The 27,652-nt window shown below is 32.8% G+C and overlaps 1 protein-coding gene across 3 annotated transcripts in view; it reads right to left on the bottom strand.

The window, feature by feature from the left end:
• The window catches only part of ASCC3 (activating signal cointegrator 1 complex subunit 3), a 373,754-nt gene that overhangs the window by 251,635 nt on the left and 94,467 nt on the right, over positions 1-27,652 (bottom strand). For all 3 annotated transcript variants that reach the window (XM_069077160.1, XM_069077161.1, XM_069077162.1), the window contains exons 11-13: positions 13,930-14,094; positions 6,118-6,294; positions 1,938-2,009 (exon numbers count right to left, since the gene is read on the bottom strand). In XM_069077160.1, the coding sequence (XP_068933261.1) occupies positions 1,938-2,009; positions 6,118-6,294; positions 13,930-14,094 (414 nt within the window). The remainder of the gene's footprint in view (positions 1-1,937; positions 2,010-6,117; positions 6,295-13,929; positions 14,095-27,652) is intronic.

The raw sequence follows: 27,652 nt of genomic DNA, 5'->3' as shown, positions 1-27,652 counted from the left end.
TATATTTCAGGAGCCTTTCTATTCCCTGGCAAACATTGAATGCCACCCCAGCACAATTGCTTAGCAATCAACTGTTCTCCAAATCACGGAGAGAATGCACAATGAATGCCTTCAAATATCTATCTCTCAGTACTCAAATTTTCTGATACCCCAAACCCCCAAGCATACCTCAAACTAAATCAGATACAAGAAGTAGGGGTGACATTTCTACCATTCAACTAGTTGCTTTCATCAGGTTCCTTCTTTATACAGCTTTTATACATTCATTTAAACAAGAAGAACAATGTAACTGCAAAACACATTAGACAAGAAGTCAAAAAAAGAATATTTATTCTGGGCTTTATAACTTATTGGTGTGCTCCCAACAGTAAAATGGAAATGGGAACCTACCCTATCTTAAAAAAATTGTTCTGAAGATGAAATAATGAGCACTAAAGTGCTTTGTAAAAAATTTAAGTACTATCCAAAAGAAGAATAATTTCATTCATAAATTTCAAAAATTAGACCACAAATAATTATTTTCCTTAAAAAGTAATTTGTTTAATGAAAATGCTTGTTTATGTACTTCACCATAATTTTAAGAACAATTATGTATCTGAAAAAGGTAACAATCTGTTCATTGACAGTCATTAACAAATATCTAACAAGATAAAATAATGATTTGCCTTTATAATCTTTTAGTGACTAGTTATCCCTTACTTGAAAGACTGTTCTACAAGATATTTTCAGTTTTAACTACTACTTCCAAAACAGCAATTAAGAAACATATTTTATGCCTTAACCAAAATAAAAATTCAAACTACTTGATTATATTCTGCAATGTAAGGTATTTATATTTGCATTTTCAGAGGTTTTTTAAAGCATTTTTTATAAGCAAACAGATTTAATGAAACCAAAAGAAAAATTACAAAACAATTACATAGTTTAGAACTATGTTTATCACAACATAGAAAAAGTTTTCTCAGCATAGAACACTGGTAAGTTAAGAAAAGTAAAGAAGATAGATTTCTAGTAACTGATATCTGTAGTATATTATTGCAGAAATTATTTCAGAATTAAACAGTAGAGGAAAATGTCTTTGAGCATTTATTCAGCTATGCAGCATTAGACACATCTATTTATAATCAGAAGTAATATGTAGGAACTGTTTGCTACCACTGAGCTCAAATTGTCTAAAATTTATTATCTAAAATGAGTCAAATTGCATTGGTGGTATTCCTAAACTAATGAAGAGCAGGTACTGACCAAAACAAAATACAGAAAATGTACAAAGAGAACATATAAGCTGAGTACTGGAGAAACCAAGAAGATAAATTCACTACCAATCAAGTACTTATCATTTAACAGGTGGGAAGGACATGAACACAAATAAGAATGACATATAATAAAAGATGTTTACTGTGATTTCCTCATCTGTAAAAACCTGCCTTACCTATTTAACAGATTTCTAATGAAGATAAAATAGCATAACAGATACTAAAAGTATTATATAATGTCAGATTGTTATTATCAATTATTTTGCCCTCAAAAATTTTTGTACAAAGGAAATACAACCTCTAGGTATAAGCCATTTGGCCAAATTTGTGTTCTATATAATGTCACAAAATAGAATTTAAGGTAATGACTTAAAAATAAAATAATTTTACCCAAATGATGACTTTTTAAAATATTTTAAGTAGTACAATATAGGGAATTATAATCATGTCTATTTTTTCTGCAACAACTACTTTTGCTTAGGTGGTGTTTTCCAAAAAGTCTACACAAAACTAGCAGACACAAATAAAATGTGCTTTCAGCATTCATAAGGACTCAGTTAAAAAAAACCCACCTCATATGTATCATTTTAGAAAACAAGAATAACATATCTTAAGCAGAAATTTAAAATTGACTTTTTTATTAATAAGTTTCTAAAATAATTTTTAAACAAGTAAATATACCTGGTGTCCAGCTGTTACTTGTTTCAAAACATTTTCATAACATACTTCATCCATGTTATTCAACTGCTGGACCTGGAAAGTAAAAAAAGAAAGTTTAACTGACAGCAACACTAATTTTTTGATCTACATGATGAAGCATTACTGTAGATCAAACATAATGCACATCTTTCTCTGGCAATCCCCCTCTAACAGAGATCTGAAACCACTTTCATTCATGCAGGAAACATGAACAAATAAAAATACCTTAAACAGTACTAATCTCAGCAGGAACTTCAAGCTCTTTAGATACATTATCCTCTGTAACATCCCAGTGAATATATATGCATGTGTATAAATATATATGTATGTATATATATGTATATATGTGTGTGTGTTTATTTTACAAAGGCCTGTGACTACATCAATATAGGGAACTTTCTCTGCCAATGGAGAACAGCAAATTGAAAATACTTAGTTTAGAGAGCTTTCTAAGGCATTATGTCACTTGATCCAAGGTCACACTGAAAGTTAAGTGTGAAAAGTTTGACTTAATTGAGGTCTTTTGAACTCTATGGTCGTTCTTCCATCTATTAAGCAAAACTCCCTTTCAACTATCTAGGGGAAAGGAAGTCTTTATATTCTATTACTATTAATTCTTCCATTTGCTCTGATAAAAGTCAACTACCACAGATAGTTAGAGAGTGAACAATTCTTTCCTACCCCTACTTTCCACAATTTTCCCACAGTTATAATCCACTACAAATCAAAGTCAAAATGTACCCAGGTTCTGGCTCTAAGTATTTTTCATGTAATTCTGAGAACATTTTAATGAATTAACCATGTTTACAAGATTGGGAGTATGCCAAGTCCAGATACAGCAGACATCTCAGGAAATGTACTTTTGCATTCCTTCATACCAGCCCAATCTCTAATACGTAACTTGAAAACTGATTTTATTTTCCCCATCAATGATGAAGAAACTGAAGAAAAGATAAAGGCCAAATAATTGCCTACAAATGGTGATTAGAAATTTGTTGTTTAATTGGGGCAGCTAGGTGATGTAGTGAACAGAACTAGCCTTGGAGTCAGGAGGACCTGAGTTCAAATCAAGCCTCAGACACTTAACACAAAAACTAGCTGTGTGACCTTGGGCAATTGCCCTCCGAAAAGAAAAGGAAGGAAGGAAGGAAGGAAGGAAGGAAGGAAGGAAGGAAGGAAGGAAGGAAGGAAGGAAGGAAGGAAGGAAGGAAGGAAGGAAGGAATTTGCTCAATGAAGTTCAGACCTCTTACTGTTTTTAATATGATGTTCATCCCAAGTTATTTCAATTTTGCAAACTTTTATGAAATATCACTTATGTTCAAGATAATGTACTCTCATACACTTGAAGTGAAAGAAAAATATCACTGTATAATCAGGTAACACTGACTTGGACATTTGATCAGGAAATATATGGAACTTAAAAATCATTCATTACATTTTACTGACTAATATTTTCACCCAGTATTAAGAGTTTATGATAGATTTCTAAATTTACTAACTGGAGGCAGTGCCAAGAAAAGGCAGGAACCAGCCTCAGATCTCCCCCAAAGCCCTCTGAACAATGTTAAATAATACCTCAAAACAAATTCTGGACTACCAGAACCCAGGACAGGGTGAAACAATTTTCCAGCCCAAGACAACTTAAAAAGTCTGTTGCACTGGGGTGAGAGTGGAGCATAGTCCTGCATCAACCATGTTCCCAGAAACCAGGTTTCTTGGGGTTGACTAAATTAGTGGCAGCAGTGGTGGTGGCTCATAGTCATAAGCATTGACTTCTAAATTCTATTAATTTTTACCATGAAAAGATAAAAAAGTTATTACAAATGTTCTTTTAATTAATATGTGGTTGACACCATGATTCTCAAACAATAGTTATCCGATGATCATTCTAACATTTTCTTATGCAAGTATGATTCAAATATTACTGGCAAAAATTTTTTTTCAATCTAATTAGACTAATGTGATTTACCTTTTTATGTAATGAGATTTTTAAAAAATTAAAGTTAAAAAAAATGACTATCCCAAATAGTGAATTATCCTACAGCTTTCCATAAAGACAATCCACTTTCACTTGAATTCTATGGTAAAGGCAAGAAGTAGATCTTTGTCTTTGCTTAATGATATACTTGAAATAGACTAGATAATACAGCAAAAATTAATACACACTTGAGTAAAGGCAAAAAAATATACTACTGAAAGGCACCTGAAACAATTAATGAAGGCTAAATTATGCACATCTTAATAACTACCAAATAATAAAACACCCTGCTGTGTAGATACATGAAATGGCTCCCTACAGTTCGAACATACCCTTAGTTTTTGCACTACAAATTAATGATTTAATGTAGAGAATAATTTTTTATCTTAAATAAAATTTTTTAAATCAATTTTGTGTCTTTTTTCTGTAATCTAGTTATGAGTAAAAAAACCTGTTAATCAAAGACTGTATTAAAATGCATTAAATCAAGATGGGCTTTTTAAAAATGTTCTTCTAAGGGGCGGCTAGGTGGCGCAGTGAGTAAGAGTGCCGGCCCCAGCGTCGGGAGACCTGGGATCGGTTCCGGCCTCAGATACTCGGCACCTACACAAAAATAACTGGCCGTGTAACCTTGAGCAAGTTACTTAACCCCGATTGCTTTAAAAAAAAAAAAAAGAAAGAAAATGTTCTTCTATGTAAGTTTCTTTTAGCAAATATAGAGTAAAACCAATGATTATTATGCTGATATAATTTGGGAACATATTTCTGTTGGCTTACCTTTAAAAATTCAGCTACAATAAAGTCTCGTTAATTTTGACACCAAAAATTTGAAATTTATACTAAATTCAGCAAGGTCTGAACTATTGGCCCTTGAATTCTTATACTCGCTGAGCCACCTGGCTGCCCTTAAGCAATTGGGGTTAAGTAACTTGCTCAAGGTTACACGGCCAGGTGTTTCTGGGTGGGTGCTAAGTGTCTGAGCCCAGGATTTGATCTCCAGGTCGTCCTGACACTGGAGCTGGTGCTCTTACTCGCTGTGCTACCTGGCCACCCCTGAATTCTTATTTATTAAGAAATAAGAAAACTCAAGCAAGCAAGTATGAAAGCATTTATTAAACACCAACAATGTGCTAGGTATTACAAAGGATACTACCAGCACTCTACTGGGCACTTAGTAAGAAAGACAAGCAGATTAATAGTATAATCAAAATTGCTAGGAACACGCAAAATAATAGGAACTATTTTTTCAAGAATCTTCAAGATATATCAAAATATTTATTTGTATAAAATGAATATTTAATAGATAAAATATTCCTACATATTTATTTACAAGACTAGATGTCATTAAACTATAATAAGTAACTTTGTCAAGACTATTTAAGTAGTTTATGTACCTAAATATGTCAAGTATCTATAATTTCACTGATATCAGTATTGCCCCCATTGATGCAAATTGCCTGACCTGATCTTCAAAAGTAACTGTGGGTGAAAATTTCATGACTTTAAGGGACAATTTAGTAATAAGTCTTTTTGGATTTAGCTAGGTTGGTCCTTGACCCAAGGTCCTTCTTGACTACTCCATTTATGTGAGATAGTGTTTTCCATTCTTCTTCCCCTGCCCTCCACCCCCGCCCCTATGCTTTCCCAATCAGAATTTGATCTGGTGCATTTTCTAGATTATTGTGGAGACTAGACAGAGAAGAGATAGGCTCAACTTCTTTGTCTTACTCAGTCTTGACTCTACCTTCTTCCAAATATATTTTAGTGGTCTACTGTTAATTCATCATAAATTCCTTAAATTACAAATTTCACTAACTTATATGAATCGTCTTCCTAATTATTTCAAATTTATGAATGCCCAATTATGTCAAATTTATGAATGGGAACTATATATAGACTCTGAGGAAAAAATACAAACAATTCAAAAAGAATTTGCAAGAGTAAGTATTAAGAAATTGGCATGAGTTAGAATGTCTATTAGTGAAATTGCTCTTAAGAGTTACCTAAAAGCAAATTAAGAATTTTGGGGGATGCTTCAGGGAAAGTAGTAAGGGAAAAGGTTGGGAAAAATGAGATTAACAGACTCACATAATACAATTTTAATGATTTGATTCTTTGCTACTGAAGCAACCTGTCACCCAAATATACTTTTAAAAATTAAGCTGTTTACAGTGAATATTTACCTTATTTGTCGTCTTAATTCCCAAAAATGTCTGTCCAAGAGGTACTGGCCTAAAACGGCCATCAAAGTAGAAAAGTCCAATATAAGGATTGACATGCAAAAAAGTAGCAACATCGAGGTAGTTGGGTAATGTAGCAGAAAGTCCCAAAATCCTTATCATGCTCTGTGTAGATTCAACCTATATGAATGAAAAATGACACATGATAAATGTGAAATCTTACCTTTGGGTGCTAGACATCAACTTCACAAGTATGATGGAAGAAATGGGATTAGAAAATAGTTCACTTGAAAATGATAAGGGGAAGTTATATGGAATGTAATAAAAATATAAGTTAATGGTGAGATATTGGCAAACCAAGAAAGTTAAGGTGATTTTATTCTATATTAAACAATAGTAATGTCCAGGACTAGGGAAGTGACCACATAATGTATTATACCTTGAAGAGAACCCATTGGTAAAGCAATATGTGTAGTTCTGAGCACCCCACTTAAGGAAGGATACTGAAAAACAGAAGAGTGTCCAAAAAATGGGAACAAGGATGATGCATGGTCAAGAGAACGTGCCATATAAGGATTAGTTAAAAGAATGAAGAATGTATATTCTGGGAAGAGGAGAGGCAAAACCTTAACAGTTTCCTTCAAGTATGTGAAAGAGAGAATAATATCCTGTTGGGTTTCTAAGGGAAGAATTAGCAGCATTGGGGGCATATTACAAAGAATCAGATTTAGAAATAAGGAAAATCTTCCTAACACTTAGAGCTATCCAAAAGTAAAATGTACTAAATAAAAAGTGGAATGGAAGTGTTGGAGGGTTTCGCCTCATTAAAGACCTTTAAACAAAGGATATTTAACAAATTTATTTCAATTAAACAAGTAATTTTTAAGGCCCGAGGAGGTAGGTGTTGGGGATGCAAAGACAAAAAAAGGAAAAAAGTCTTATCTGTAGTCCCTAACATTATACCAGAGGGAAGCAACACATAAATAGCTAAGTAAATACAAAACACATAGAAAGTTTAGCAGTCATATTTTTAAATATTTATAAATTTGTTTATATTTATAAATCAATAATATTTAGAGAAATGTGAATTAAAGGAGCTTCAGAATCCTACCTCACATCCATCAGATTGACAAAGTTGACAATAAAAGGAAAATAACAAATAATGGAGAGGCTAGGGAAAGACAAGCACATTAATGTACTACTGGTGGAGCTGTGAACTGCCATCCAGCCATTCTGAAAAGCAACTTGAAACTATGGTCAAAAAGCTACTAAACTTTCCACATCTACTCATCCTACTTCTATATCTATAATTCAAAGAGATCAAAGAAAGAAGAAAAAGACTCATATATGCAAAAAAATTACAAAGTTCTTTTTCTAGTAGCAAAGAGCTGGAAATTAGGGTGGAACTCATCAACTAAGGAACAAATTTAAAGTATATAGAACACAAATACTACTGTGCTATATGAGATTATGAAGAAGTCAATTTCAGAGAAACCTAGAATGATTTGTATGAACTGAGGCTGGGTAAAGTGAGTAGAAACAGAAAAATCATTTATAAAATAAGAGTGTAAAGATAAACAAGGGGAGACAAAAGGGAAAGGGAAGGGAACATGTATTTAAATAGTACTTCCTATGCACCAAGCACTGTGCTAAACACTTTTTACAAATATTCACTCACATAATCTTCACAACAACCCCACAGAGTAGGTGCTGCTATTATTTCTATCCTGTCTCAGGAAACTGAGACAAACAGAGGTTATAACTGACTTAGCCAGAGTCACACAGCTAGTAAGGTGTCTGAGACTAGATTTGTATTCATATCTGTGCATTGCACCACCTAGAGCTACCTCTGAAAGATTCTAATCAATACAATGACCAGCCATTACTCAAAGGGATTCATAAGGAAACATGCTATTCACCTCTTAATAAGAGAGGTGCTGGACACAATGTGCTGACTGAAACATGAATTTTTGGATATGGCCAGAACAGGAATTTATTTTTCTTGACCATGCATATTTGTTACAAGGTTTTGTTTTTCTTTATTTTGGAGGGGGGGAGAGAGGATGTAAGAAGAGGAGAGGAGATAGGAGAAGGTGGGTGTTTTTAAATTAAATTTTAAAATTTAAATTAATGTAATTTTTAAAAATAAAGGTGAAAAAATGAGGAAGGGAGAAGGCACCTGGGAGACCAGGAAAAACCTTAGAGTAAGAACTGTCACCTAAACTGTGCTTTCAAGGAAACTAGGGAATACAGGAATTTGTGGTGAGGAGGAATACCATTCTAAAGAAGGGGTAACAGTCTATGAAATGGCATAAAGGTAGAAAGTTTTGAAGGGCAGCAGCTAGGGATAGAATAACATTTCACATAATATACCATGGTAAGCTCCAAACAGATATATGACATTTGAGTACACACACACATTTATAAACACACAGATAGACAAACAGATATATGCAAAATAGAGAAGCTTGAGAATGTATTCATTTCATTTTGAGGTTCTAAAAAGAAGAGAATTAAAGGAACATACTATTATGTTTTGTTTTGTTTTGTTTTGTGTTGTTTTTAAAAGCAATCGGGGTTAAGTAATTTGCTCAACATTATACGACCAGTTATTTCTGGGTGTGGTGCTAAGTATCTGAGCCCGGATTTGATCCCCAGGTCATCCGGACACTGGGGCCAGTGCTCTTACTCACTGAGCCACCTGGCTGCCCCTATACTATTATGTTTTTATGCTGCAAAAATGATGCAAACATAATTTAGAAAATCCTGGAAGTGGTAACTGATGTAGAATGCAAAGTTTTATAAGGGATTTTAATTAATGGGGTAAAAAAACCTATTTGGTCTTTTCTGAACTGATATAACAATACAACGATCCTGAAATCAGCTCAGTGCTAAAGTTGAAATTAATTTCAGTTTAAGTTAACTGATGCTTTCCCCATGTGTATTACTTTAATTTCTCTGAAGCATACATAATGCCTAAAACAGATTTTAATTATAAGCCCATTGTATAGAAACTTTCAAAATTATGTCAGTTCCATACTATACCAGGAGTACCTAAAAGCTCCCTGAAAATGCTATTGTGTTTAATACAATACTACCATCTACTGGAAATAGTTAGTCTTAAATACTAATTCATTTTAATAAAAAGAATGAGATGGTTTTACAGAAACAGTCCACACCAAGTTCTTGTTTTCCCATGAGTCCCATTATAAAATCAGACAGCTAAGTGTCCCACTCCCCTTTTCTCTATTGTTTTACAATCTATAACCAACTGCAAAAAGGTATCTTGCCTGAAACATGGTAAAAGTCATATGTAAGCAAGACTTGTAAGCACTGACAAAGCTTCAAGCCCTAACATGGTCTACACTTAAAAAGTGCTTTCTAGTCTTTCCTAGACTTGTGAGACTGGTGAAATTTTGGCTAAAATGTAGGTGACATTGACAGAGGGTCTACAACTCTGATATTAGATCCAGCCAAATGTGAAGATTTTCAAACTCTGTAACACTTAGTATACAACCATATTTAAATCACTTCACTTCTCTCAGCTTCAGAAATGCGGGTGTTGGACTTCATAGCCATGAAGGCCTCTTCCACCACTAAAGCTAAGAGTTTATAATCCTATGACTTGTTTTCCTTTCTACTTCTAACCTTATGTCTCTGATTAAAGTAACTAGTCCTGTGCAGTGTTAGCAAGAGATAATCACTATGCAGCAACTGTCGATGAGAAAGAAAGAATTAGAGGGCAATGGGAAAAAAGATTTTGTTCATTCCTAATGCCTCAGATATTTAAGTTTATTAAATTAAATAAAATCTCTCCCAAACATTCTTTTGTTATATGGAATGCTGACAACAGAATTTCCTGTGCCATGATATGTCATCATTCCCCTCTCCCATGTTTACCTAAACAGAATATTACTGTGGGGTGAACTCAGTAATGGCTTCAGCCTGCCTGCACAGAAGCCTTTAGATCAGTCTTTTATATTCAAGAAACATTTATAATGCATCTTCTATGTGCATAGCACTAGGATTCAAAGACAAAAATGAAATGAATCTCTAATACCTAGTCTAGCACAAAATAAAAGCTTAATAAATAAGTGTGGAATGATGACTGACTGATCGATATTAGATGGTGTAGGAGAATGAATCGTCAAGGACAACTCCAAGATTACAAACCTTAATGATTGGAAGGATAGTGTGATGCCTTCAAAAGAAATGGGGAAAAAGAGATAGATTTTAGAGGGAAAAAAATCTGTTTTAAACTTACTAAGACTGAAATGCTGTGACAGAGCCAGATGAACTATGGCTGCTGTGATTTATTCCATAATGTCTAGTCTGTGGCTTCTACAGTGCTTCCTATAATTCATAAGACTATATTTCCTATCTAGAATTTTTGTAACTAGAAGAAGTATGATACTTTGCAAATGAATTGACATTGCTTACTAGAAAACACATACCACATAAACAAATTTATATACACACCTGTTGATAGGGGAGATAATACATGCCTACCCATCCCACCTTCTCCAAGTATTAGAATCCTTGAATATTAAAAACTTCGCTCCCTTACAGAATGCATCCCTTATCTCTTTCCAGAAATCTAGGCTATCATTCATACAAAGAATCTCAGAAGAAAGTGGTAAAACACTCAGTACCAAAGTTCTCTCCTGGAAGAAGACATTCATAAGTCATTCTCCTAGCGATGGCTAAGCAATTTAAAGATAAAGAGAACTCCTTTGTGATACTTGAGCCCACACTAATTATTCTTCTTCTTCATACCTATAAAGTTTTAACTGCTTCATACTATTGTTTCCTTATAACCCTGAATTAACTGTGCTAAGGGTCCCCCTGAGCTTGTTTTCTTCAGTTGCCCTATTTCCCAGGAATGAAACCACCCTCAAACTAACAACAGTGATCTTTTAGAACTGAACTCTATTAAACTGTCAGTGCCCTTGAAGGTGAGTAGGCTACAACATTGGCTCTGGCCAGTCTAACCCAGACTGATAAACTGTTTGTACAGCTGAGACCCTTACAGAGAAGCAAAACATCCTTCTTCCATGGTCTTGACATTCCCAATCCTCCTGCTCTCCCTTACCTATTGTTCTCTTTCTCCTCCCATGCGACTCCCATTTGGGAGAGGACTGCCCTCTACTTCTCCCATGAGACCTCCCCTTTTTGCTGTATCCAATAAATATGCAAGGTTCTGTCCATATCACAGGTTCCTTGGTATAAGGAGTCCCCACATGCATGTGCCTTTTTCTTGTTATGAATGAAGTTACTACTACACACATTTTGGGGAATCGTGACTTTTGACAAACTGGCAAAATGTTCCTTTTGTCTCTAAAAACTGACTTCATAAGCAAGTGTAGAACTGATACATTTTCCATTTCTGTGCCTTTGTCCAGATTGTTACCCAAGTCTGAAATGTTTTCCTTCCTTACTTTGACCCTTAGAAGCATAGTGCCTCACAAGTTAACAGGTACTTAACTACTACTTGCTGATAAGTATCCCTAGCTCCCCACCAAATTCAGGCCAAGTGCAACCTCCTACAAGAGGCATTCCTGATTCTCCTAAGTATTACTGTATCTCCAAACCTTACCTACAATTAAACTTTGAATCTATTTATTTGTGCACAAACTTCATTAACACCACTCTGTTCCACCCCCATCCCAGGATAAGAAGCTTGGTATTTCCAGTGCCTACCGCCACACCTGGCATAGTAGACACTTAATACTTGCTTGTTGAAATGAATTATTAAATAGATTTTTCTTAAGCACCAAAATTCAAGATATTCAAAAAACACTTAATTTCTTTTTTCCCTTTTGTGAACTTATCAGAATTCAAAATTTTTTGGTATTATTTAATTCCTTGTAAACGTCTAACATTTCTATTACATTATGCCTTTTATGAGCTAGCTTGAGAAAACCCCCTCCACTAACAATGTTTCTACTATTTAAATTGCAAATAACAAACTTAAAAACAAAGCCCATTTATAAATTGAAGTCTGTCGGTACAGTTTTACTATATAGAGTGTATTTTGTCATAATTTTCATCAGGTTTGTTGTCAGTCTCTGCTAATATATTAACAATCTTTTACATGATTTCTTACTTCAAAGAGAGAGTCTGCAGCATACAAAACCACAGCTTGGAGATAATGTTAGAATTTATCAGGAATCAATACAATGTTCACAACCTGTTAATTTGAAAACATTTTCTAGAAAACCTGAAGCATGATCTCATGCTAGGTTACAGGTTCTTTTTTTTTCACATTCAATCAAATCCATGTTACATAGATTAAATAAGATTAATCTATTAAGCCACTGAGTTTCATTTTGTTCATGATAAGAAAAGAATGAGTGGAATAACAAATAAATCAAAAGACCAAACTCATTTTCCATGTACCATAACATGAGTATTGGGTAATAATTTAGAAGATCCCTATCTATTTATTTCTTTTCCAAATTTTTTTTTCATTCCACAAAAATCGGCCTTCTCTCCCTCTCAGCTCTTTCTCCTCCACTCCCATTAAGAAAGCAAGAAAATCTCCCACTCAATGGCAATGGAATTAAGACAAACATGTATTGTTAAGCAAAATAAGTTCCCGAAATGTCCGTGTCCAAAAAATATCTCAATCTGCACTGAGTGCATCACTTCTCATCACGCCTCACAGGGGGTAACATGTTTGATTATGAATCCTCTGGTATGGTGACTGGTTATTGTGGTCAGCAGAGTCCCTAAGACTTTCAAAGTTGCTTGTCTTTATAATATTGCTGCTACTGAATAATATTTTTTCTGGGTTCCATTTACTTCACTCTCCATCAGTTTGTTCAAGACTTCCCAGGTTTCTCTGAAACCATCCCCTTCATCATTTCTCACAGTACAATAGTATTTCATCACATTTATTTGAAATAACTTGTTCTGCCAATCCCCAATTGACTGGCATGCTCAAAATTTTGCCAATGCAAAGTTTGTTCCTATAATTATCTTTGTACATATGGGCCCTTTTCCTCATTCTTTGATCTCTTTTGTATGTAGACCTATAAGTTGTATGGCTGGGTCAAAGAGTATGCACACTTTAATAGTTTTTAGGGCATAATTCTAAACTGCTTTTCAGAATGACTGGACTAATTCACAGCTCCAACAGGAGCACATTAATGTGTCTGTTTTCCCACAGATCCTCTAACATTTATCACTTACCTTTTTTTTTTTGGCAATTGTACCAATCTAAGAGATACAAGAAGGGCCCTTGAGGTTGTTTTAATTTGAAGTTCCCTAATTTTTAGCAATTCAGAGCATTTTTTTAAATATGGCTATTAACAGCTTTTCATGTGGCTTTTTATAGATTGTGTTTCTTTCTCTGAAAAATGTCTATTCATATCCTGTGTTTATCAAATAGATACTGTCTTTTTTTTCTTATAAATTTGAATCAGGGGTCATTATTTATTTAAAATGATGTAATAAATTTCTATTCTGCCAAGTCAATATTTGACTTTGTTAAATAATTTAAATTTTGCTTTATTTGTAATAGCTGATGAAAAACTTAGAAAACAGATGATGAAAAATACTTAGAAAACAGGGGAAATTGGTTCAAGTGTTAGATAAATTAATAAAAAATATTCTTACATTTCTTTAAAGTAAAATAATTACTGTCCTTATAAAATGCTACATATTAATATGTTTTAACAATATACATAAAAGTGTTGCCATTTGTAGTAAGGGATGACATATATCGGTGCAAGTAACAATAAATTCATTTCAAATAATCAAAATCGTTCAATTATCCAAATGAGTTTCTGAAATGAAATTAATTTCTTTTACCTGCCGTAAGGTTCGTGCAACTAGGCTTTCCAATACAGGTCCTCTATCTTCATGCAGCAGATGCACTTCATCAAGAATCAGAAGCTTTACAAGTTGGGAAAGGGCTACATCTCCAACACTCTTTCTTGTCACTACATCCCATTTTTCAGGTGTAGTTACAAGCATCTATAAAAGAATGGGAAAAAATTCAATCAAAGGGAAGAACAAATCCCATTAACCTGTAGCAAATACTGTCTTATTATTAATAAATAGCATTCTGTCATCCATAATTCAGTAATAATGGCTACCTTTAAATAAAACCTAATATGCATGAGGGATAAGTTCAAGATATGTTAAAATGTCTGTAAATTTTATATTGTGTATACGCACAATCAATCAGAATCTCATCAAATTCTAAAGGACTTAAAAGTAAAAATTTGTTTCTGGCTTTCATATTTAGAGGCAAATCTAACCCTGTAAAGAAGGCTTTCTTGCCATTAGAATATCATAACCCTATAGCCTTGAGAATGTTGATATCTTAATTAAGCCAAAGTACAATTTACATGACTGAAAAAGAGCAAAATAATTGTCATGTTAAAAATATTTACTTGCTATCATTTTAAGCAAAAATTCTGAAAAAAAATCCAAGAATCCATTTTAAATTTTCACTAATACTCTCATTATAATGGTATATGCTACAAGGAGAAAGGCTATACTTCAATACTTCAAGGAGCTGGGGTTAGTTACACTGCATGTAGGTTACCCGTAAGAATTTTATAGACTGTCTTGGAGAGTTATTATAGACAAAAATAATTGCAAATATCCTCTCCAAATTTAGTTACATAACTCTTAGACAACAGAATTAAAATCTATATTGAAGTTTATACTTGAAGCCTTTCCAGCTTGGTACAATCTACCAGAGTGTGGCCTCTACTTGGTCAAGAATATGGGTTACCATCATAATGCTAAAATGTACGGAAGGATTTTGCTCGAGTCTATTGTAACAAAAAAGGACTTATCCCTAAAATACATACACACTTTGTATAAACTGTTATACTGCAAAACAACATGCACGTCAAAGAACCACTGATTAAGCTCGACTATTCCTACCAACAAATATGTAAAAAGGGAAAAGTAAAGATGTGTCAAAGTTAAGTGTATGTCAAAGCTAAAGCATTAAGAAGAAATTAAACAAGACTATAGAATATGAAAAGACCTTAAAGACATGTACTTGTCTGATGAATAACACTATTTGAAAATAGTAATAATTATTATATGAACTATAGTACACAATTTTCTCTGCCATGGGAGCTATATCACATCCATATTCATATCAGATCATATGCCATATGTCTATATCCATAACGAACCATAGCAGTGAGATCACAAGGGTACGAATAAATTCCTTTAACTAGAAAGGTGGAATTCTGCTTTAGTTACTGTAGTTGTAGAAGTATATAACACTGATCATATCTATATAAAAACCACATAAGATTAAAATGCTGTATCTATTTTTCTTTTTTCTGAAACAAATTATAATTACAAAATGATGTCATCTATCACAAAGTGGAAAAACAGATAAAAATCACCTAAACATTTATTAGAATGAACACAGGGGGTTTGGCAGATGGGAGGAGAGGAACTGACACTTACAGTAAGATCCTTGAAAAAGATTACTTCACAAAGATTTCTTAAATTAGATCCTCCATTTAGCATTAGAAAATTTAAATTAGGTCCTCCAACTAAAGTAAATCAAAATTTTTTTAATACCTATGGTATCATGTCTTGCAGGGAAACTAATAAAGTATGCATGAGAAGAGGGAGATAAGTGCAAATTAAAAGAAAAACATCTAAGTGATATGTAATAGTATGCTAAGTAATATGAAATACTACCTAGATGGGTTGAGGTAGTAACCTTTTATGACATTACATTATAAAATCATTTACGCAAAAGACACATTAACATATCATAATCAGTAAATATCCTACAAATAAACAATTGTATTTTATCAACAAGACTCTCAAATTACTATAGGATCCATTGTTGCTTATTGTAGCAAGGACTGTTTCTAACACAGTGATACCCAAGCATATAACTACTATTAGATAGGCAGACTGATTCTTATACCAGGCAGCTAGGTGGTGCAATGACTTGGAGTCAGGAAGACCCGAGTTCAAATTAGACCTCAGATTTTTAATACCTGCATGACTCTAGTCACTTAACTTTAATCTGCTTCACCTATCTCACCTAAAAAGAGGAATAATAATAAGCAGCTACCTGACAGCATTGTTATAAGGATCAAATGAGATAGTATTTGTAAAGCACTTAGGATAGTGCCTGGCACATAGATGCTATTTCCCCTTCTCCTTTTTGTACTAAGATGATTTTTTAATCAAGAAGACTTGTGCTCAAGAGAAATAAATGAATGAATAAATAATACAAAGCATTTATTAAACACAACTATATGAAAAGCCCTGTGTTAAGCACTTGGGAAAGAAATACAAAAAAGCAAGGTGGTCCCTGCTCCCAAAAATTCACATTCTAATTGTCTAACAGACAAAACATAGCAAATCTATGAGAAAATAATTACATACATACATACATATATACATATATATTTTGAACATTATGTTTAAGAATAACACCAAAAGGGGTGGCCAGGTGGCTCAGCGAGTAAGAGCACCGGCTCCAGTGTCGGGATGACCTGGATCAAATCCGGACTCAGATACTCAGCACCACACCCAGAAATAATAACTGGCCGTGTAACCTTGAGCAAGTTACTTAACCCCGATTGCTTAAAAAAAAAAAAAGAATAACACCAAAAGAACACCTAATTTGATACAAAAAATAGTATTTGTACTGTAGTTTCTAGTGTAAAAATGGTCATATATAATATAATTAAGTTAATATATTTGTCACATTTAATAGCTACAGTTGTAGATTAGAAAGAATAGCTTCACAAATTTTTCAAAACCCAGGTTTACATTATATAAGACATACAGATTTCACTCAACCTGTAAAATCAATCCTAAATATTATCAGAGAAAGAGTAAATCTAAAATGTCATACTAGTTTATAAAGCTAATATTCTCACTCATTCTGGGTAATCCAGTGTCAGCACTGATGCTGATGGCTCTCTTAAATATATCTAATAATAATATTCATTAGATACCTGACCCTGAGAATGCTATAATGAATATATACACACACACGTATATGTTTGTATATATGTGTATACACACACACACATATATTTATGTTTTGGTATCAATGATCTCCTTTGCATTTAAAATTTTTCCTTCCTCTGCTTTTGATTTGCATGCATTTGTACACATAGTCACAGAGCATTAAAATTTCAGAAGTATGATCTATTTATATTTAGGTCAAGGATGACAGTTTTCAATTAATGATAAATAAAAATTAATTGGAAAATATTCAGGTACAAAAGTATTTCGACTATGAGATTTGCTCAGATATACAACTGCATTTAGGTCAAAATAGAAAGAAAACTGGTTATTTGTTGTTCTCTCTCCCTCCACCAAATGTGTGTGCATGCATGTATGTATGCACATGTGTTTAGACATATAAACACATACACAAATACATGTGTGTATACATGCACATAATTATATATACGTTTATAGTAATTTTTACAATTTTCACAGTATCTATTGTCTATCAGAAAAGCATATATAATTAAAACATCACTTATGAATTTAATAGGAAAATACTAAATGCAACCTATACTTTGAAAATTAACTTTTTAGAAAAGACCTCTCTTAGTTAAAAGATTTGAGAGCTAATAATGAAAGGCATATTCCTTTTACTATTGACAAACAGTCAAAAGTGCATTAAACTAATAGTCATTAAATTAATATTTTATAGTCATTAAGATTAATAATACATGGAATTTTACTATATTCAAATAATTTGCAGTTTTTGCCACTTTCTGTTTTCCTAAAGCAGAAGACAGAATAAAAAGTTCTAGATATCAACTATTAATTTCACAAGGTAAAAACTATACAGAATCCTAGCCTCATTTCTATGAAATGACTGCCTATAAGATAATATGCATTCCAGGATTTCAACCCAAAAGGACAGTAACAAAAGAATCAGTGATGACTCAGTAATTGCCCCTCTTCTCTTTCACACTTCAGAATGGGATCCTGGAGCATAATCTCATCCCTGAGTACCTCTTTTGTCTACAGTAAACTCTGTCTTCTCTGTCACCCATATGGCAATGGTTTGGCTCATGGTGGACAGATTAGCCTGAGGTTATTTTACAACATGACACACATAAATATTTTCAGTATGCAATGCCAATGCTACTCCATCAAAAATATTATCATCTACATAGGCATTCTTCACATCTAAACAGTGGTAATTCAAAATAATATAAATTTGTATCCAAATGGATTCCACATTTCCAAGTGCAAGTAACTTACTGACTAGGTCTTTCTTAATTAGAAAACAATAGAGGTGAGATGTGGTTCAATTACATGGGGACTGAGGGAAAAATATTCATAAAATTCTACTGTGTAGTGAACACCTTTATAATTGTATTAGGAAAGCATGGATACAGTTTCTTTTGAAGTTATTCCTTACTAATCTAATAACAGTTATCAGTTATATAGCACATTAAAGTTTGCAAGAACTTTATATATTATCTCATTAGATCCTTACAACAAGTGATGAGGTAGGTACTATTATTACCTCCATTTTATAGGTGAGGAAACCAAGACAAAAAGAGGTTAAGTGACTCGCTAAGGTTCACACAGTTTATGAATGTCTGAATGTCTGAGACAGGATTTGAACTCAGTTTTCCTAAGTCTGGCAAAATACCAATTGTGTCATTGACAGTCTATTTTTCTGTCGACATTTAAATGTTTTCCCTCTTAATTATTAAGTAAATGTACCTTTCAATTTTTTGTAAGTTAAAAGTAGAAGCTATTTGTATATTAATAGTAGGAGCTATAAAGCAACTGGTAAATTATTTAAATATAAAAGAAATATTTAAATATAAATAATAAAAATAGTTCTTTTATTCATTTATTTGTTCTTTTTATTTATAAGTTAATAATATTTAGGAGCTTCTGTTTTAAAGACAGAAATGTGAATAAATTCTGGTTTTCTTTCTAAAAATAAAAGACTGAAAACTTTTAAACAGATAAATAGTTGGTTCTCCTTATCAATTAATATAGAATGGAGATGCTGAAATGGAAACATACTATTCATATCAATGATCATGCTTCCTGATAAACCTTTCTAGTCTACTATCAACTTGGGTATATAGTTCAAGGAGAACTTCTGCAGTGTTGAGTAGTAGAAAGCAGGCTGAAATTGAGGTCAGAAATATTTGGACTCTAACACCACCTCAATATTTAATAGCTGTTTAAACATGGATGAGTCATTAAAGCTAAGCCTCAGTGTCCTCATTTTTAAGATGAGGATAATAACGCTTATAATATGTAACTCACAGGGTTGCTGTCATCAAATGAGATAATATATGTAAAATACTCTGTTCCTCTATATCTTTTTTGTTTTGTTATAGGTATAATTTTTGGACCTCTATTAAATAACAGTGGTAACAATGGACATCTTTGCTGTACCCCATCTTTTTTTTGTCTTTTTTTTGAGGGGGGAGGGCAGTGCAATTGGGGTTAAGTGACTTGCCCAAGGTCATACATCTAGTACATGTTAAGTGTCTGAGGCCAGATTTGAACTCAGGTCCTCCTGACTCTAGGGCCAGTGCTCTATTCAGTGAGCCACATAGCTACTCCATCCCCTGTCTTTAGAAGAAAATCCTCTAGTGTTTTTCCATTAGAAAGGATAGTTCTTGGTTTTTAATTGACATTGTTTAAAAAGGTCAATTTATTCCTAGGATTTCTAGTGTTCTTATTTTTATTTTATTAAAGACTGGGTCTATAGATCCAATTCTATTAGTAAGCTTTTGAACTCAGGTGTAGTTGGTTAGATTTGGGCAATAGTTGGGACCATGGAAGAGGAACCATGGAAGCTGAAAGCCTGCCTCAAATCAAGATAAAATTGTCTGTGTAGTGACTGAGGAAAGAGGGTACTGAGTAGTGACTGATGAAATTGTAACTTACTTGTGACCTAGGTGGATGGTTTTTGTACTTTCCACTATCCCTTAAGAGGGTACTGAGTAGTGACTGATGAAATTGTAACTTATCTGCACTCCAAGGGTGGAGGACTTTGACTTGGGTACTTTGTGTCCCTTAAGGAAGCCTCCTTAAGGATGATTGAATGATTGAGTTACTAAATGACTGTACTTTGTTCAAAACTATGTGACCGCTTTGGTGAAAACTATGTGGCTATTTTAGTGATAAGTTGTAACGTGAATGCTGTACCCTGATTTTCTTTAAATATTTTGTCTTAGTTTGTTCCTATTGAATAAATAGAGGGTTCACTATACTGTGTAGTCAGAATCTTGAAAGCTGTTCACAGCAGCAGTCCTCTGGAAAGCTGATGTGCTTGACTTTATACTCAGAAATCCCAAATTTAAGAGATCTGTCAGTTCCATTCTCCCTAATAGCAGGGGTGTTAGGTGTACACTATCATACCTGAACTTTCTAGTGTTTTTAACATGTCTTGTATTTTGTCACAAGTCTTTTCTGCATCTATCCACAAAATCAAGTGATTTTAATTGTTTTGTTGTTAGTATGAGTTATTATACTTATAGGTTATCCAATGTTCAAACAAATATGAATTCCTAATGTAAATCCAACTTTGTCATAGTGAAAAATCTTGTGTATATATTGCTAGAGGCTTATGATTATAAATGAGTAAGTTCATAACAAAAAAGAAAAAAAATTAAAAAGACCCTCTATAACTATTTTATAATTGGGTTAAATATTCCCAGGCTACTAACTTCTATTATCTACTCTTTCTGACTGATCTTAAAAATTTCCTTTGGTCAGTTAGCCAGTAACCACATGTAATCTTGTACACAAAGAGACACAATACAAAAGGCAATATAAATGAAAAATGTCAAGATGGGAGGGGCAGAAGTAATATTGATAGAAGAAAACAATAAAAAGCAACACAGAATGGTTTTTATGAAACAGGTAGAAAGCATGTATTTCCATTCTGAATCTTTATATTTTGTGAAAACAAAAACAGCATGTTGAAATGGAAAAAAAAAGAGTTGGCTTCAAAGGACACTCTACAACTTGAAAATTGTGTGGCTATCATAAGTAATTTACCTTTATTGAGGTTCTCTCATATTATCTTTAAAAGGATTTACTCTTAATATATGTCCAAACATTGTAATCTAATGTTAGCTCACTAACACTCTTGTGGTCTGAATACAGTATGTAACAAAAAGTTGAATAATGGAATTGAATTACTCTTTGGTCTATAAAATACACTGTTTTGAGATAACTTGAAATGTTTGTAAAATTGCCTGTCTTTTATATATATTTAAAGAACTGAGTTCCATTCTATTCCATCCATTTTTTTTTGCATGTATAAAACCCTGAAGTCTAGGAAAATAAAACTGTTAACACCAAGAAAATAGACAGATAGACAAAGAGATAGATAAGTAGAAAAAATAAGTAAATATAAAAGGAATTACCACAGGCCTATTCCCTCCTCATAGGGATTTTGTTTTTCCTTTTTGGACCACCTTTATGATTTAATTTTTGTAGAGAAACTTCTTCCACTGATGCAACATGAATAAAGTGTTTTATAATCAATCAATAAGCATTTATTAAACACCTACTAAATATGCACCATGCCAGACACTGAAGATACAAAGACAGAAATAAAACAGTCCCTATCAGAGACATAATATTTACATATATAATTAGATTCAGAACATATACAAAATAAATTCTTGACCTCTCTGCAGCACACTGCCTCCTCTCTGGATTTTCTTGATACAACTTTCTCTTGATTCTTCTCCCATTTCACTCTTCTTCAGATTACTTTTGTAGATATTCATGCACATCAGGCACATTAATTTTATCATGAGAAGGTATCTCTTTTCTCTCTATACTCAAAGAGAAACTTATTTCCCCCCTCAAAACCTACCCCTCTACCAAACTTCCCTCTTACTATTGAGCATATCTTGTCTACTTGTCTACTTAGCACCTGTAGTATAGTGCCTTAAACATGGCAGAATTCAGGGGTTCTTAACCTGTGGTACATTAACTTTTTGTGGAACATTTTAAATTTTTATATTTCATTATAACTGACTTCTTTTATCATTCTATATATTTCACTTTATAATTTAAAAACCTTATTCTGAGACAAGGGGTTTAAAAGTTTCATCTGACTATAGAGGTTCATGTAAAAAAAAAAGGTTAAGAATTCCTTGCATTAGATCCTTAATGAATATTTGTTGATAAACTGATTTGTTGCTTAATTGATTAATGAAGATGTGATGTTGTCTAATCATTGTGGAAAATAAATGGGAATTATACTATTAAAAAGTGACTAAAAAACTTATATGCTTTCACCAAAAGAATCCATTTTAAGGCATATAACTCAGAGTAAAGAGATGTGAGGAAAAAAGCATCATATTTACACAAAAAAATTCATAGCAGCACTTTTTGTAATAGCAAAAACCTGGAAACAAAGTTTAAGGAATGGTAAAACAAATTATGATACATAAATTTAATGAAATATTACTTTCATAAGAAACATAAATAACAAGAATTTTGAGAAGCATTTGAAGTAAAGATTGAGATGAACAGATACAAAGCAAATTAGGAATCATGTGAAAAAATAGGCAGAATAATATTACAATAATGCAAATATTAAAAAAAATTAAAGCTCAAACTGATTGCTATGTAATTACGACATTTGGCTTCAAATGCATCCCCCTATCTTCTCTGCAGAAGTGGGTAACTTAAGGTATGGATCAGTCTATATACTGTCAAACTAAATTGATGTAATTAAGAATTAGCTTTGCTGAATTGCTTCTCTCTCTCTCTCTCTCTCTCTCTCTCTCTCTCTCTCTCTCTCTCTCAGTAACTAGGATTAAGTGATTTGCTCAGTCACACAGATACTAAGGGTCAAGTGTCTAAGGCTGGATTTTAATACAGGACCTCCTGGCTGCAGACCAGCTTACTGGCAATTATATAATTTCAGGCATCAAACAGAACAGATACTGGTCTCAGTCTATTTTAAGACATTAACTGCCAGCATTTTCATTTATATACCATTGCTTATAAGACTACCTAAAGAGGATAGCAAAAGAAAAAAAAGTACAAGGAAAAGCTAAAAGATGGCACTCAAGATCTGGAAAGAAAAAGAAAGCCTTTCCATGGCTTTCTGTAATTCCTGTGGAACTGATTAGACTTTTAAGATGAAAGAAAATATCAATCCCAGAATGTTTAAGCCAAAAAAAAAAAGGCTTTGGGCAACATTCAAGTCTCTTAACTAAAGTACAGTTATCTCTTCTGCATTGTGGGGTTTGGAGGAACAGAGCGCCCCTTTGATCTGGAAAATCCGCATAAAATTTTTTGGCCCTCCCTTCATACAAGAGAAGTTATGGCATTAAAACATAAGATATGTTGATATTATACAATATTATATATATATGTATATGTGTATGTATATATACTTTATGCATTTCTGACTTTCTAAATTTGTTCTGTGTCATCTTCTGGCCTTCACGAGTTGTCTGTACCTTCGGCAAAACTCCCCAAAAATTCCCATTTAATTTTTTATGCTGACCTGCAATATACTGAAACTGTAATGGGGAAAGCTGCAAAGTAGAAGGGATAACCACAGTTCATATTATCATATAACACAGGATATGATACAAAAATTTTATTTTTGAAGGTTCAAAGTACAGTATCAAATAGGTTTGTGAATTACTGGAAATACATTTCAGAAGTTTAATAAAAAGCAGAGAAAACTCAAGATGAAAACAGAAGGATGATGATCTTATTCTGTTTATCTCATCAATGCCACAGGGAAACAATAGTTTAAAAAAATTTATATATGTTTTCACTTCCTGGAAAAAGTACAATTTATTTATTATTCAGAAATCACAAAAATAAAACTATGAAGCTTTTCCTAAGTCAATTTTAAAAAGTTGTCATTATAATAAATGTAAAGGATTTATATGATAAATACATAAGGATATATAAGGATGTATAAAATATCTTCAATAATAATATTTTAAATTTCTTTACAATTGTACACTAATTTATATCCATAGGAAATGAGTGACACAAAATAGATCAGAAAATGTTAAGCAGCCTGGGAGGACAAGGGAGGGATCCTTGGAATGTGGGTACGTTAAGTGATATAGGAGGAGAAGATAGCAGTAAATAGAAGTAAAGTAGAGGAATCAGCAGGGACAGAGAAATAAGAAATACACACAAACATAAAAGAAAGATCAAGAATAGAATTTATTAGGGAAAAAAAGCAGTAATCATTATCTCAGACAAAGTTAAATAGATTTAATCAAAAGAGAAAAATAGGGAAACTACACTATATGTGAGTCATATCGATATTGTTTTAGACTATTTAAAGTAATTTGAGTATAGGGTTGAAATATTTCTGTGGTATAGGAAATGATGAGCTGGTGGACTTAGAAAAATATGGAAAGACTCAGACTTATGAAGCTTACTACCCTCAGAGAAAGAGGACAAATAAATATAATACAGTCTTATATAAATGCATATGAATATGTCCACATATGAGTATAATTATAGATATCTCACTATATGTATGTGTATGTATGTGTACATATAAATATCTTTGTGTGGACATATATGTAGGTTTATGTGTATATGTATGTATAAATTTGAGTGTATATATCTGTACTTAATTGTATAGAGTTCTTGGGGAAGGAGAGAGAAGAAGGGGGGGAGAAGAACAAAGTAAAAAAGCACAGCAGAGAACAAAAGAAAATTTTAAAGGAAGCAAAGATAGACATCTCTGAACATAATGTGCAGTATTTATTATACAGGCTTTCTTGAAATGGAAATTCACTGCTGTATATTTTGAATCCTCTCTTACGTTCTGCTATATATATGGCAATGCTTTTTTTTTCCTTTTCTCATTTTGAATTTGTTTTAATATTTAAGTTAATAACGTTTCTTTTCTTTTCTTATTGTATATTTAAGTTCTAGCATTTAAGTTTAAAATTAAAATATTTTGGGAAAAAAAACTTTTAGGAATAAAATGCTAAGCAAGTTTAATAAGGAGGAAAAAAAACCCTAATAGAAGAGGCTTTTTTTTATGAAGCAATCCATTCAAATGAACCATCTCTCGGCAGAGGAATACTACTCAGCAGGTCCAACTGCGATTCTGAAATTTTTAGAACTTAATCAAAGATAATTAGATTTCTGAGTATCTTTAAATTATAGTTCGGGAAAGGGTCTCAAATCATTCACATTAACAATAAAGACTGCCTTTTATGTTTTTAAATTTATGACGCCTTTTTGATACAGAAGAAAATACGACGGTTATATATGGATTTTGTCTATAACATTTTAAGGTATTTTACAATAGCCATTAAACCTTACAAATAAAAGAAAAAATCAATAGCTAACACTAGAGATTCTATGATGATCAAAGTATTTTCTAGCTTATTTATTAATAAAATGAGATTCCTTAAAAGAGTATGATCATATCACTTTTATTAATAACATTATGCAATGTAAGAAATTGTTCTTTCACAATGATGTAAAATAATAGTTGTGTTTATGGGGAATTATTAAATTCACCTGCTAAATTAATTATACATCTATCACTCTGCAAACTAACATTTTTCATTTAACATTTCTTCATTTTTTCAAAACTTTCTAGCTTATATTTTAGGTATTAGTGTTTGCATATTTTAGGTAGTTTACTTTTTTTATATATATAATTGCAACAGAATCCACATTAACAAGTCTTGAGGTCTAAATATGAATGAGAATCATCAGCATGAAAATAAAATTAGAAAAATAATTTTCAAAATAGAAAAACCAAACCTTGTAAAACAGTATCAAAGATATGTTCTGCTTGCATTATCAAACAATTACAGCATTAACAGAATTCCAATCCTTATTCTGATACTTATTACCTGGGCAATATTAAGAAAAGATATTTAGTTTCTCTGAGTCTTATTTTCCTCATCTGTAAAATAAGGGAGTTAGAAGGGATACTCTCTACATTCATTTACAACTTCAAATATATGACCTTACAAATTCCAAAGTTAAACGGCTGGTAAATCAAAGTGGAGCAAACATTAGCAAGATAACAGATAAAAAAAGTGAGCCTAATATCTGTACAAAAATAATAATTTGCCAAATAGCTGGAGTTATTGAATAGAGTTACCGTTTTTCATTATGGTCTAAGATATCTCTATGTTGACATGACAAACTGCTTTATGAAGAAAGTATACAACATCCTTTCACATTTATTCCTTTCACCAGTCATAAGACCACTTGCCTTGGACCATCATCATATCTCAAATGGACTTACTGCTGCAATATTCTCCTATTTGGTCTCCCAATTCACGTTGCATTTTCCCCCCTCGAATCCATTCCTCAAATGAAATGCTAAATTTCTCTATCTGGAGCATGTGTTTGACCATGTTGCCTCTACTTTCAAAGTTGTAGGAGCTCTCTATTATATACATACTCCTGTGCTAGGCATGTGAAAGTTTCCATGACTGGACTCTAAACCTCTGTTTCCAAATTTGTTTCATACTAACCTGCTACAAGAAACTCTACATTTCGACAAAGTAAATTGCTATTTGTTTCCTGAACTCAGAATTCTATCCCTCATCTCCATGCCTTTGCAGAGGTTATCCTCAGTAACAAAAACGAATTCCCTCTACCTCTTAAAGCCAATACCTCAATTCAAGGTTTATCTTGTTTATCTTAAGTCAATAATTTTCCAAATCACTCCAGTTATTAGTGCTCTCTGTCCTTCCTAAAATTGCCTCATATTTGTTTTTCTGTGTGTAGGTGTTGTACACCCAGTGGAATGTAGTTCCTTCAGGGCACAGAATATTTTATTTTTGTCTTTTTATTTCTCTGCATATCATTTACTGAGAGTTTTCAAATCAATAATCATTTCAAAAGAATGTTAATAACTGAGGTCCTATGTCCCTTTCTTTCTTACCTATATGAAAAAAATAAGGGTAATACATATGTGCATTGAGTGCATCTTTGAAGAAAAAATTGAGAAAGTAACAGGAAAGATTTAGCAAACTATAGTTTTGTGTATCTTATAGTCACACAACTTACTAAAAAGATGCAAAAAATACACGATCCACTGTACTTATTCTTTGCGGCATTTCATTTAGTAGAACAAAAAATTGCCTTAAAAATTCTCCTAAAATGAGGTGTCTCCCTTACGTAATACTCCCATACTTAATTCTGTGAAAGATATGAGATAACTTTATTCAGTGTCAAAGTGGAAGACGAATTTTTTACACATCATGAGGTTCTCAAGATAAGAGTAGTCAGAGTGCTAAATATAACTGGATCACTGAAAAACTTCCCAAATGAGATTTACAATCTCACTTAGGACTTGTGGAGGGTGGAACAAGATGGCAGAATAGAAGCAGAAACCCATCTGAACTCCTCTGAATTCCATCACTGTGATAGTAATGGCAATTAAAGATTCCCCTGTATTGGCTTGGTTTTCAAATTGATTGTGTTAAAACCCAGAGTTTGTTAATCCCACCTGTGGGATGGGCTTGTTGATGTGAAAAGAAAGTCCTGAATTGGGAGGAGCTGGTGACGTAGATTTGGAGACACAAGAGAG

This window comes from Petaurus breviceps, unplaced genomic scaffold (assembly GCF_028583685.1).
Source record: "Petaurus breviceps papuanus isolate PSGF00001 unplaced genomic scaffold, PetGlider_PUasm1.0 90977, whole genome shotgun sequence".
Classification (NCBI taxonomy): Eukaryota; Metazoa; Chordata; class Mammalia; order Diprotodontia; family Petauridae; genus Petaurus; species Petaurus breviceps.
This window is presented reverse-complemented; position numbering and strand designations above follow the sequence as displayed.